At 48.7% G+C, this 13,433-nt stretch overlaps 1 protein-coding gene across 1 annotated transcript in view; it reads left to right on the forward strand.

Annotated features, from left to right (window-relative positions):
* Positions 1–353: 353 nt before the first annotated feature.
* atp8a2 (ATPase phospholipid transporting 8A2) overlaps positions 354–13,433 on the forward strand; it is a 709,260-nt gene continuing 696,180 nt past the window's right edge. Inside the window, exon 1 of the mRNA XM_068032841.1 lies at positions 354–407. Within this exon, the coding sequence (XP_067888942.1) occupies positions 365–407 (43 nt within the window). The 5' untranslated portion in view covers positions 354–364. The remainder of the gene's footprint in view (positions 408–13,433) is intronic.

A 13,433-nucleotide genomic window follows, 5' to 3' on the forward strand; every position in this document is an offset into this window, starting at 1 on the left:
CGCAGGCCTGAATAACCTGGATTACATGGAGATTGTACTAACAGAAACTGTGCAGCTCCCTGGAATGCTCTTTTATTTCTATATAAGAATCCATTGTAAATGGACAGAAAAATGACAGAAGAGGACATTTTCCACTGATAATCCCTGTTAGCTGTCTATCAACTGCTAAATGCTGTTTCTCTGCTCTCCCCACTCGCGGTTAACCAATGCGTGGGTCCCATCAGAGACATGGCGCTTCTGCTTGGCGCCGAGGACGCAGCAATTAGCCTAGAAGAAGGAGCGCCGCAAAGAGGCCACTTCTGGAGTACCCGAGCATGCCGCTGACGGCGAGCATCAGAAGCCGATTTCACCTCATCGCAGCAACATGTCTTTCTCGAGGAAATCCAAAAAAATCCATTCGTCAGGAGGTGAGTGAGGAAAATCGAAGTGGGTGGGGCATTTTTCATCTGACAGAGCAGGAATCAATTGAATCGTAATGGCTCACCTTTCATCCGTCTCGGGGTTTTTTTTGTTAACCTCTTCGATTAAAAGCAAATGTTGAGCAGTGATGCCGATCACTTTCGCCATCGAATCGCCAATGTTTGTGGGTTGGGTCCGAACGCAGGGATCATCAGCCAGCTGACACCCTACCTACACATTGCGAGTCATATTCCGTCAATTTGACGAATGCCACTCTGATAATGCTTTGAAATGGTGCATTGCGTGAGTACTGGAGATCCTCCTGTCAGCCTTAAACAGAATCGACTTTGATCCACTCTGCCTTCAGGCAATATACATCCCCCTCCTCCATCTGTTGTTAACTTCTCGGTTTCATTTGTAATGCCAGGTTTTGTTCCTACTTGCTTCGATTGCTGTCGTGAGGTGGATTGGAAACCTGTTTTGTAAGCCCATGCCCCAGTTTAGATAATAGAGCCAAATACCAGCGCCAAGTCTTTTCAGAGAATGAACTGGCCTGTTTTTGGATGCTTCCTAATCATAAAATGTATTGTCTTTTCAAGCAAAACAATCGTTAGTGCAGTCCCAGGCTGAACTCTAGTGTCGGAAATTTAATTATGAGGGAAGAGCGGAGAAACTTGAGCTTCTTATCTTTGAAAGAAGGCAACTGACGGACTTCGAAACCTTATGTGAAGCAGTAAATAATTTAGGAACCATAAATTGAGTGCAGTACTTTACCCAAGCCATGATAAAAGTCTCAAACTGGGCAAGTTTAGGGTAGATAGTGGGAAGTTCTTCATATTGAGAGCAATTAATTTCTTGGTACAGTAAGATAAAAACCTTTGACATTTAATATGAGAGTGTCGTTTTTTGAGATGGGTGAGATAAGATGGGCATAATGGTCTTCCGTGTCCAAATATATCTTGCAATGATGCAGTTTTGCATTGGTGTTTTGTAATATTGATTCTCCGTGGTGATTACAAAGATTATTATAATTTCTGATTGAGATTTAATTTGCATTTCCATGCTTTCAAATAGGAATCATTATACCAAAAATAGTGTCTTTATGAGCCCAGCAATTGAAGGACATACTTCAAAATACACATTGAAGGATTCAGTGGTACCATTACCAGTGAGCTGAGATTACTAGTTCTGGTGGATCACAGGGAAAATCCACATCTTACCCATAATGTGGTTTTATTTTGCCTCTTTGGATGTTTTTCTCCACTCCCTTTGACTTCACAATCAGTGTTAATTTTCTTTCCAACTAGATGAGATATACTTACCTGGCAGGGAAAGAAACCATGATCAGTGGCATTTGATCCTGTTCCAGGTAGGTTTTGAGTAAAATGGCTGTAACCAATTCTAGAGCTTCAGGCCAGGGAGCGCGTAACACCGTTCGGGTGCTGGTGAAGGATAAGAAAGGAGGTGCACTGGTTGACCGTACCTCCTTCATTAAGAAAATCTTCATTGATTGCTGTGGATTCCAAGCTGCAGACATCTTCTGTCTGCAGGACTTCCCCAGCAGTGGATATTTCGACGTGACTTTCAAGAACGTGGCGGGATGCATCAAGTTCCTGATGGTGTTCAAAGAGAAGGGAAACCAGGCACTGCTGTCGATCCTCACGGTGGAGCGACTCTTCGCGCTGCTGTCGCAACGTGACCGGGTGGTGACAATTCACCTCTATAACCCCCATGTTCCTGTCGTGGATGTACTCACCTTCCTCGCCAGGTGTGTCTAGGTGGCCGGCAGCAGTACTGATGTCAAGGACCCATTTGGAATTTGGACCAGCAAGCGGCAAGTCAAGGTGACCTTGAAGGTCGATGCCTCGCTATCGGGGGAAGTCGAGTCTTCTTGGTCTATGCGGGGCAGCCCAGAGTTTGTCGCACCTGTGGCAAATCTGGTCACGTGGCAGCTAACTGCCGCACAGTCGTCTGCAAGAACTGCAAGAAGGAAGGCCATCAGACCAAGGATTGTAAGCAGAGTAAGTGCTGCAACCTGTGCAATGAGGCAGGCCACCACTACAAAAACCTGCCCCAAACGCTGCCTCAGTTATACTCTGGCGGCAAGGTCCAAGGAAAGGTCGGGAGAAGGAACGGTGAATGTGTCTGGTGCTGGGAAGGAGACAAGCAACCCTCTCTGCAGTGAGGAAAGTCTACCTGAGAAGGAGAAGAAAGGGGAGGCAGCTGCAACCATCTACCCCGTGCCCGGAAACCTCTCCTCTATAGACAGAATCAATGGAAGAGGAGGCCACAGATGGACAAGCTGGTCAGTGGCAAGTGGTACAAAGGAAAACCTCAAAGAAAAAACCTTCAAAAAAGGAACAGGCCACCACCCAAACCTGTGGCAAGAGGAGGCTACCGTCTGAGTCAGACTACAGCAGCTCCTCCTCATTGGACGAGGAAGATCCGGAATGATGGCACCTGCAAAAGAAGCAACAGAACTCAAAAGAGCTGGAGGATAAAGCCCTCCAGCTCTGGGGCACTGGAAGCTGTGATGGGCCCAGCACGCCCAAACCCAAACTGCCAAACCTAGCGACATGCCCAGCGCACTCCAGCTCCGGGACACTGAGAGCAAAGAAGCGTCTGGCGCACTCCAGCTCCTGGAAGCCGGGAAGATGTCTTCGAGGAGGAACAGAGAGGAACGACACCAACAGCAGAGGACAGCCTGAGCCTTGCTGCCTACAAGACCCCCCCACCCCCCCCACTCCGATGTCACCCCAGCAGAGCAAACTCCCCCCCATGAGAAACCTGGAGGGGTTTCTGAGCCCAACGTTAAACAGCTTGCGTACACTATGGGTATGCAGCAACATACCCAAGGACTGGGACTAGCTAGGATAACTGGTATGGAAGCAACAACTAACTTAAAAATGGGTAGAAATATTGCATCAAATAACATGTGCAGCATTAAATCTACTACGCGATGTGTTTCAACCTTGGACTACCTCACCAAGGTCAAAGCCGACCTGCTGTTTCTGCAAGAGTATGGAATACCACACCTCGGCACCCACAGGCAATGGTTACGATGGTGGACCCATGGACCCTCGATCTGGTCAGGGGGTAATGATTCCCGTTCCTCTGGCCTGGGTATTCTGCTGCGGGAGGTAACTTCACCATCTCCGAAGTTAAGGAGGTGGTGGGCAGTCGCTTCCTCGTAGCAGATGTAATGTATAACAATGCTCCGCTCCGGTTGATCAACATTTACGCCCCGGTTCAATGCAGCGAGCGGCTGACCGTCTTCCAGCAGCTCCCACTGCTGCTGGCAACATCCAGGCTGGTCATTCTATGCGGTGACTTCAACTGTATCATTGATGCAGCTGGACGATCCAGCAGTGACGACAGCAAACTAGACGCTACGTCCAGATTCCGAATGGAAACAGTAAAAGATGCCAAGCTGCACAACGTCTTCAGCAAACCTGCAGACGGAGCGCAGCGTAGATACACCTGGTCAAGATTGGACGTGTCTTCCTGTTCCAGGATTGACTTCCTGTTTGTGTCTTGTTCTGTCACGGTCAGATCCACCGAAGTCAAGCCGGTGTTCTTCTCTGACCATTACCTCTTACTGGCTGACTGTCACTTACAGGATAACCAGCGGGTTGGCAGGGGGACATGAAAGCTCAATACTACACTGCTAATCCCAGAGAATGTTGAGGAACTCAAAAGGGATTACAAAGGTTGGAGAACCGAAACCCCTCTTGGAGTCTCCAGTTCACTGGTGGGAGGCGATCAAGGAGAACATCAAGAGGTTCTTCATCCACAAAGGTGTTCAGAGGGCGAGAGAGAGACAGAGGGAAATGTCCCGACTCCAGAAAAGAATGCAAAATCTGCAGTCGATGCGGGACAAGGTCAAGGAGGATCTCCAAGAGGTGAAGAGTCAGCAGGCCTCGCTGTTTGCCATGGAGGCCTCCAAGATCAGCTTCCAGTTCAGAGTCCACTCCGTTGAGAAGGACGAGACGTGCTCGCGTTACTTCTTCCAATAGGTACACAGAGAGAGCTCTGTGATCAACAGCCTGAAGGAAGAGGATGGCTCGGTAACGTCTTCGCAGTCCGACATACTAAGGATCAGCATTCCTATTATGCTCGGCTGTACGACATGAAACCCATGGACAGCACGGCTTCCCAGTCCTTCCTGTCATCTATCACGGAGGTCTTAGCATGAGGGAGAGACTGGACAAACTGCTAACTCTGGATGAGCTGACAAACGCCGTAAGGTCCTTCTAGACGAGAAAAACTCCCAGAAGCGACGGCTTACCGGTTGAGCTGTATTCGGCTCTGTGGGACTGGGTCGGCCCAGACCTGCAAGAAGTATACAAGAGTATGCTTCTGGCCGGCAGCATGTCAGAATCCACGAGGAAAGGCATCATCACCCTCATCTACAAGTGGAAGGGGGAGAGGGCGGATATCTGAAATTGGTGGCCCATCTCACTGCTTAATGTTGACTACAAGATTCTGTCCGAAGTCATCGCCAGTCGGGTCAAGTCTGCTCTGGAGTTGGTGATTCAGCCTGACCAGACCTGCACTGTACCTGGCAGGAAGATCTCTGATAGTCTCGCACTACTCGGATACGATTGCCTATGTACGGGACAGGAGGGTGGACACCTGCCTCATCAGCTTGGACCAGGAGAAGGCTTTTGACAGGATATCGCACACCTACATGATGGACATGCTCTCCAAAATGGGGTTTGGGGAGGGACTCCGCAATTTGATTAAACTGCTCTACACAAACATCAGTAGCACAGTCTCAATCAATGGGTGGGAATCAGAAACTTTCCCGATCCAATCTGGAGTCAGACAGGGCTGTCCTTTCTCCCCTGTCTTGTTTGTGTGCTGAATCGAACCCTTTGCTGAGTCCATTAGGAAGGATGCGGGCATAAGAGCGGTGACAATCCCAGGCAGCGGAGGTACTCGGGTAAAAACCTCCCTGTACATGGACGACGTCGCCATCTTCTGCTTGGATCCTCTGTCCGTTCAAAGACTGATGAGCATTTGCGACTAGTTCAAACTAGCCTCGGGAGCCAAAGTCAACCACGGCAAGAGTGAGACCATGTTCTTTGGGAACTGGGCCAACCGATCCTTTGTCCCCTTCACCGTCCGGTCAGACTACCTGAAGGTGCTGGTGATATGTTTCGGAAGGGCTGGGGCGTGCGCCAAAACCTGAAAGGAGCGAGTAGCTAGGGTACGCCATAAACTGAGCATGTGGGAGCAGTGATCTCTCTCCATTGTGGGTAAGAACCTGATCATCAAGTGCGAGGCGCTCATGTTGTTGCTGTATGTGGCGCAAGTCTGGCCCATACCCCACTCCTGTGCCATGACGGTCACCTGAACCATTTTCCGCTTTATCTGGAGATCCAAAATGGATCGGGTCCAGAGGAACATGATGTTCAAACTTCTGGAGAAGGGCGGGAAAAATGTTCCCAACTTCGCCCTCATCCTGATGACTACTTTAGTGTGCGGCTGCATCAAGCTGTGCGGAGAGCCCCAGTACGCAAACACCAAGTGTCGTTACGTGCTAAGGTTCTGTCTGTCCTCGGTGTTGTGAAGGATGGGTCTGGTCACATTGCCGTGGAATGCTCAATCCAGTTGGACCGTGCCGTACCACCTATCCTTTGGAAAGGTTTCTGCCAGAAAACACCTTTGATCACCAATCCATCAGGCAGTGGTCTGCACGGAATTTCCTGAAGGCCCAACGGGAAAGGGAGATGGTGGATCCGTTCGGATGGTTCCCGAGCAGACTGCCAAGGTCATTTGGCAGAATGCCTCATCACCAGAACTTGCAAACAAGCACCAAGGCGTAGCTTGGCTGGTGGTGAGAAGGGCCCTGCCCGTCAGATCCTTCCTGCGCGCCCAGAGTCTCACACCCTCCACATGCTGCCCTTGAGGTGGCTGTGGTGGGGAAGAGACAGTTGCCCACCTCCTTCTGGAATGTGCCTTTGCAAAGCAGGTGTGGAAAGGGATGCAGTGGCTTTTGTCGAGGTTCATCCCAAGCAGCTCTGTAACACAGGAGTCTGTGCTCTACGGGCTGTTCCCAGGACGTACAACGAGATAAACATCAACTGCTGCTGGAGGACAATCAATTCGATGAAACACGCTCTTTGGTCTGCCCGAAACTTGCTGGTCTTTCAGCGAAAAGAGTTGTCCACGTCCGAGTATTGCAGACTGACACATTCCAAGGTCCAGGACTACATGCTGAGGGACGCACGAAAGCTTGGGGCAGCCACTGCAAAGGCTCAATGGGGAAAGACCACTGTGTAAGGTCCTCCCACCAAAGTGAACTGAGGGGCTGGACCCATGGGAAACCCCTCTGGCTGTATACACCAAATATGGGTTTGCTGTAAAATGTACATGGATTGTAACATGGAATGGAAGGGTTGTGAGGCAACTCACTCTCGTCTTGAAGAAAACTGATTTCCTTTGCACTTTTTGGAATGACAACTTGGTGCTGTTTTGAACTGTTCTGTAATGTATTATTTTTACAGATTTTTATGAATAAAGTATATTTTTTGAAAAAAAATAGATGAGACGTTAGTGACTTGCTGTTAATGAATGTCTGTTAATAATAGGGATGATAGTGAACAAATGGAGTCTGCTGTGAGCTAGAGTAAACTCAATTTGAATAGTCTCAAAGGCAAGAAACCAGCTATACAGAATAATAAATGACTGGTATATAAATGGAAAATGCTGGTAATATTCAGTTCAGGCAGCATCTGTGGAGAGAAAAACATGGCTGAAATTTCAGGCTGGTGACCTTTTGTCAGAACTGGAATATTTTACTGATGTAACATGTTTTAAACAAGTTCTTTGGCCTCCTTATCTCAAGAGACAATGGGTAAGCGCCTGGAGGTGGTCAGTGGTTTGTGGAGCAGCGCCTGGAGTGGCTATAAAGGCCAATTCTAGAGTGACAGGCTCTTCCACAGGTGCTGCAGAAAAATTTGATTGTCGGAGCTGTTACACAGTTGGCTCTCTCCTTGCGCCTCTGTCTTTTTTCCTGCCAACTGCTAAGTCTCTTCGACTCGCCACACTTTAGCCCCGCCTTTATGGCTGCCCGCCAGCTCTGGCGAATGCTGGCAACTGACTCCCACGACTTGTGATCAATGTCACAGGATTTCATGTCGCGTTTGCAGACGTCCTTAAAGCGGAGACATGGACGGCCGATGGGTCTGATACCAGTGGCGAGCCCGCTGTACAATGTGTCTTTGGGGATCCTGCCATCTTCCATGCGGCTCACGTGGCCAAGCCATCGCAAGCGCCGCTGACTCAGTAGTGTGTATATGCTGGGGATGTTGGCCACTTCGAGGACTTCTGTGTTGGAGATACGGTCCTGCCACCTGATGCCAAGTATTCTCCAGCGGCAGCGAAGATGGAATGAATTGAGACGTCGCTCTTGGCTGACATACGTTGTCCAGGCCTCACTGCTATAGAGCAAGGTACTGAGGACACAGGCTTGATACACTCGGACTTTTGTGTTCTGTGTCAGTGCGCCATTTTCCTACACTCTCTTGGCCAGTCTGGACATAGCAGTGGAAGCCTTCCCCATGCGCTTGTTGATTTCTGCATCTAGAGACCGGTTACTGGTGATAGTTGAGCCTAGGTAGGTGAACTCTCGAACCATTTCCAGAGCGTGGTTGCCAATATTGATGGATGGAGCATTTCTGACGTCCTGCCCCATGATGTTCGTTTTCTTGAGGCTGATGGTTAGGCCAAATTCATTGCAGACAGCCGCAAACCTGTCGATGAGACTCTGCAGGCACTCTTCAGTGTGAGATGTTAAAGCAGCATCGTCAGCAAAGAGGAGTTCCCTGATGAGGACTTTCCGTACTTTGGACTTCGCTCTTAGAGGCAGGAAAAGGATGAGGTGAAGGGGATGAGGAGGCAAGAATGAAAGAGTCGGCTATGATAGGGTTGAAAGCAGCAGTGATTAAATTACAAAAAGGCTCATGGCAAAAAAAGTCAAGAAAAGATGGGTCTTGAGGAGCTGTAAATGGTAACAGCAGAACAATTACCAGAACCCACTGTCCAAAAAAGTGGGAGCAGTGGTTAGGATCTGAAGGTGAAACAGCGATTAGTTGTATTTTCAATTCAGTATACTGTATTTGTTTAGGGGTTCTGCCGAGTAGTACCTTCAGTGGTACTTGTCCTCACATCCCAGGGTGGAGGACTGGTTGTGGCTTTGCTTGCAGCTTGTCCTTCCAACAAGACCGTCCCAGCCAAAACCTGCACATGATGAGCCTGTTACACTGATCTCGGCAGATTTAGAGGGACGAACTTCAATAAAAATGTTTCAAATCCTCAACGGTGGAACAGGCAGATGAATGAGGTACATGTATATCAATAACTGTGAAGGCAGATGAAGGCTGCAGTGTGACTAGCTCATAGTTTGACATGCCATTGGGTAAAGATTTCTAAACCATCAATATTGTACACTTGTCGACTGCGCACTGACCTCCTCATGTTGAAAGAAGACATTAGCAGTCCTCTGTTAGGGACACCAAATGGGTGAGTGGCGTCGGAGACAGGGCTGCGAACCTGGAGGTATCTAGTCACAAATCTGCACAAGGGCGGTGGTTGCCTGACGGTCGTTGAGCTCTTGGAATTGGGACAGAAGTAGCTCCCTGGTAGCAGCATCCTGAGTGAGCAGTCTTTTTTAGGGTCCCCTCTGCTCACCTCACTTGAGGAAGGGGCTAGAAAAGGTGCTCCAATAGGCTGTCCCGCACTGTCCTGACCAGGAAACAGCGCCTGGTGGAATCACCACCCTTGTGGTCGAAAACACACACGCAATAAAGTACATGAATATCTGTACTTGGAATGTTCGCACCCTTATGGACAATCAAAGCTCGAGAATTTCTGAAAATGGAGACAATTTGTCGAAGCTTTTCGTCTTGCACTCATCAGGAGAAATCGCAAGAATACCAATGCCAGGGAGAGCAACACCTTTATACTGTTGGAGAAGAGAGTGCTGATTGGTTAGCAAGTAGACTCTGGTCAAGGCATTTCCATGGAGAATCCACCAGTTTATGGTGACTGACGGCGAACTGCCAAGCTTTGTTTGAAATTTAAACCAAGCAGCTTGACTCTGATTGGGCAATGCAAGATCTTTGTTGCTCGCCAAATCCAAGAAAAGTGCCTAAAACAACACAAAGAGCTCCATATAGCCTTCATTGATCTGTCAAAGGCCTTTGATACCATCAGCCGCGTCGTTCTTTGGAAAGTCCTCCAGAGATTTGTATGTCCGGCAAAATATGTTAACTATCCTGCAACTCTTGCATGATAGGAGTGAAGGAGGCTAAGAGGGGACATGATAGAGGTATATAAAATTATGAGAGGCGTAGATAGCCAGAGTCTGTTTCCCATGGTAGGGGTGAATAAAACTAGAGGGCATAGATTTAAGGTGAGGAGGAGGAGGTTTAAAGGGGATCAAAAGGGTAAATTTTTCACACAAAGAATAGTGGATATCTGGAATGAGCTGCCAGAGGAGGTGGTGGAGGCAGGAACAGTGGCAACATTTAAGAGTCTTCTGGACAGGTACTTGAATGAGCAAGGCGTAGAAGGATATGGAATTAATGCAGGCAGATGGGATTAGTATCGATAGGCATTATGGTCGGCATGGACGCGGTGCGCCAAAGGGCCTGTTTCTGTGCTGTACGATTCTATGGTATGACAGCAACCGTCCTTTGCAATGGATTGGAGATCAAGCCCTTTTGTATCTGAACAGGCGTCAAACAAGGCTGTGTGATTGCACCAACTCTCTTCACTATCTACCTCACTCTGCTCATGGACCTTATTAGTGACCAAGGGGTCATTATTAAGTTTCGACTCGACGGGAAGCTTTTCAACCTTAACAGTCTGCGAGTCAAGACTAAAGTGACCCTGCAGCACATTCACAACTTGCAACATGCTGACGACTGTGCAGTTGTGGCCCACACTGCAAGTGACATTCAGACCATCCTCAGCCTCTTCAACTCTGCATACAAAAAGGTTGGTCTCTCACTCAACATCAGTAAGACCAAAACTCACCAGCCCTGTCCTGCCCTGGACAAGGATCTACATCTCCAGCTATTGTTATTGATGGGGAGACTGTAGAAGTCATTGAACACTTCCAATATCTCAGCAGCTACCTTTCTCAAAAGGTCACCATCGAAGTGGAGATCCAGCAGAGAATTGGCTGTGCCATTGCAGTCTTCCAAAAATTGCGTAACCGTGTTTTCGACAACAGAGATCTCCAAAAAAGGACAAAGGCCTTAGTCTATAATGCTGTTGTTGTCAACACTCTTCTATATGACAGTGAGACTTGGGCCACCTACCAAAGGCACTTCCGGGTGCTAGAGAATTTCCACCAGCAATGTCTCTGCAGGATACTCAATGTCAAGTGGGAAGACAGGTGAAGAAACTCCAGCATCCTCACTGAAGCCAATTCCTCTAGCATTGCAACCATGACCATGCGAAATCATCTCTGCTGGTCTGGACATTGCATCCACATGCCAAATGTTCTTCTGAAGCAGATCCTCTTCTCACAAGTTAAGGATGGCACCCAATCTCGAGGAGGACAGCAAAAATGTTTTAAGGACACTCTGAAGGCCTCATTGAAAGGGAGACAAATTGGTGCCTGGGAGGAACTTGCCGCTATCTCTGCCATGTGGCAATGACTCATCAAAGAAGCCACAACGCATTCGGAAACTGACTGCTTAAACTCTACTGCGGAGCAGCGTCAAAAGCAGAAGGAGAGGGAGCAGGACCCTGACATGAGAGCCTCCCTCCCTCAGGGCAACACTTGCCCTCTCTGCGCAAAGATCTGTGGTTCCAGGATTGGCCTGCTGAATCCCCTGAGGACACACAAATCATGAACCCTGACAGAGCCCATCCTCGTTTCGAGGTACTGACGATGACTGTATTTTTTTCATAATTCAGGCTAGGCTAGCATTTGTTGCACATCCCTAATTGCCCTTGAGAAGATGGCGGTGAGCTGCCTTCTTGAACCGCTGCAGTCCTTGGGGTGTAGGTACACCAAAAGTGCTGTTAGGAAGGGAGTTCCAGGATTTTGACCCAACAACAGTGAAGGAATGGTGATATAGTTCCAGTCAGGATGGTGTGTGGCTTGGAGAGGAACCTGCAGGTGGTGGTGTTCCCATGCATCTGCTGCCCTTGGCCTTCTAGATGGTAGAAGTCGCAGCTTTAGAAGGTGCTGTTGAAGCAGCCTTGGTGAGTTTCTGCAGTCCATCTTGTAGATGGTACACACTGCTGCTACTGGGCGATGGTGGTGGCGGGGTCAATATTGAAGGTGGTGCATGGAGTGCCAATCAAGTGGGCTGCTTTGTTCTGGATGGTGTCTGGCTTGTTGAGCGTTGTTGGATCTGCACTTGTCCAGGCAGGTGGAGAGTATTCCATCACACCCCTGACTTGTACCTTGTAGATGGTGGACAGGCATTAGGGAGAAAGGAGGTGAGTTAGTCGCCGCAGAATTCCCAGCCTCTGACCTGCACTTGTAGCCACAGCATTTATGTGGCTGGTCCAGTTCAGTTTCTGATCAATGGTATGCGCCAGGATGTTGATAATGGGGGATTCAGCAATGGTAATGCCATTGAACATCAAGGGAAGATAGTTAGATTCTCTCTTGTTGAGATGGTCATTACCTGGCACTTGGGTGGCGTGAATTTTACTTGCCACTTATCAGCCCAAGCCTGGATGTTATCCAGGTCTTGCTGCATCTGGACACCGGCTGCTTCAGTATCTGAGGATAAAAGCAAAATACTGCGGATGCTGGAAATCTGAAATAAAACCAAGAAATGCTGGAACTACTCAGCAGGTCTGGCAGCATTTGTGGAAAGAGAAGCAGAGTTAACGTTTCGGGTCAGTGACCCTTCTTCGGAACTGACAAATATTAAAAATGTCACAGGTTATAAGCAAGTGAGGTGGGGGGTGGGACAAGAGATAACAAAGGAGAAGGTGTAGATTGGATAAGGCCACATAGCTGACCAAAAGGTCATGGAGCAAAGGCAAACAATATGTTAATGGTGTGTTGAAAGACAATGCATTAGTACAGAAAAGGTGTTAACGGAGTAAATATTGAACAGCAGCAAGTGCAAACATGAAAAAAAACAGTGGTTAAGCAAACTGAACAAACTAAGATGAAATGAAATCAATGCAAAAAAAGGTTGTAAAAAATGTAAAAAAGAAAAAACAACTAAAAATGGAAGTAAAATGGGGGGCTGTCATGCTCTGAAATTATTGAACTCAATGTTCAGTCCGGCAGGCTGTAGTGTGCCTAATCGGTAGATGAGATGCTGTTCCTCGAGCTTGCGTTGATGTTCACTGGAACACTGCAGCAATCCCAGGACATGATGTGAGCATGAGAGCAGGGGGAAGTGTTGAAATGCAAGCAACCAGAAGCTCAGGGTCCTGCTTGCGGACTGAGCGGAGATGTTCCGCAAAGCGGTCTGCGCTTGGTCTCCCCAATGTAGAGGAGACCACACTGTGAGCAGCGAATACAGTATACTACATTGAAAGAAGTACAAGTAAATCGCTGCTTCACCTGAAAGGAGTGTTTGGGGCCTGGGATAGTGAGGAGAGAGGAGGTAAATGGGCAGGTATTACACCTCCTGCGATTGCAGGGGAAGGTGCCCTGGGACGGGGACAAGGTGGTGGGGGTAATGGAGGAGTGGACCAGGGTGTCGCGGAGGGAACGATCCCTTCGGAATGCTGACAGGGGAAGGGAGGGGAAGATGCGACTGGTAGTGGCATCACCCTGGAGGTGGCGGAAATGGCGGAGGATGATCCTTTGGATATGGAGGCTGATGGTGTGGAAAGTGAGGACAGGGGGAACCCTGTCACAGTTCTGGGAGGGAGGGGAAGGGTTGAGGGCAGAGGTACGGGAAATGGGCCGGACACGGTTGAGGGCCCTGTCAACAACAGTGGGGGGGAAATCCTCGGTTGAGGAAAAAGGAGGTCATACCAGAAGCACCGTCATGGAAGGTAGCATCATCAGAGCAGATGCGTCGAAGACGGAG

Source organism: Heterodontus francisci, chromosome 6 (genome assembly GCF_036365525.1).
Source record: "Heterodontus francisci isolate sHetFra1 chromosome 6, sHetFra1.hap1, whole genome shotgun sequence".
NCBI classification, from domain to species: Eukaryota; Metazoa; Chordata; class Chondrichthyes; order Heterodontiformes; family Heterodontidae; genus Heterodontus; species Heterodontus francisci.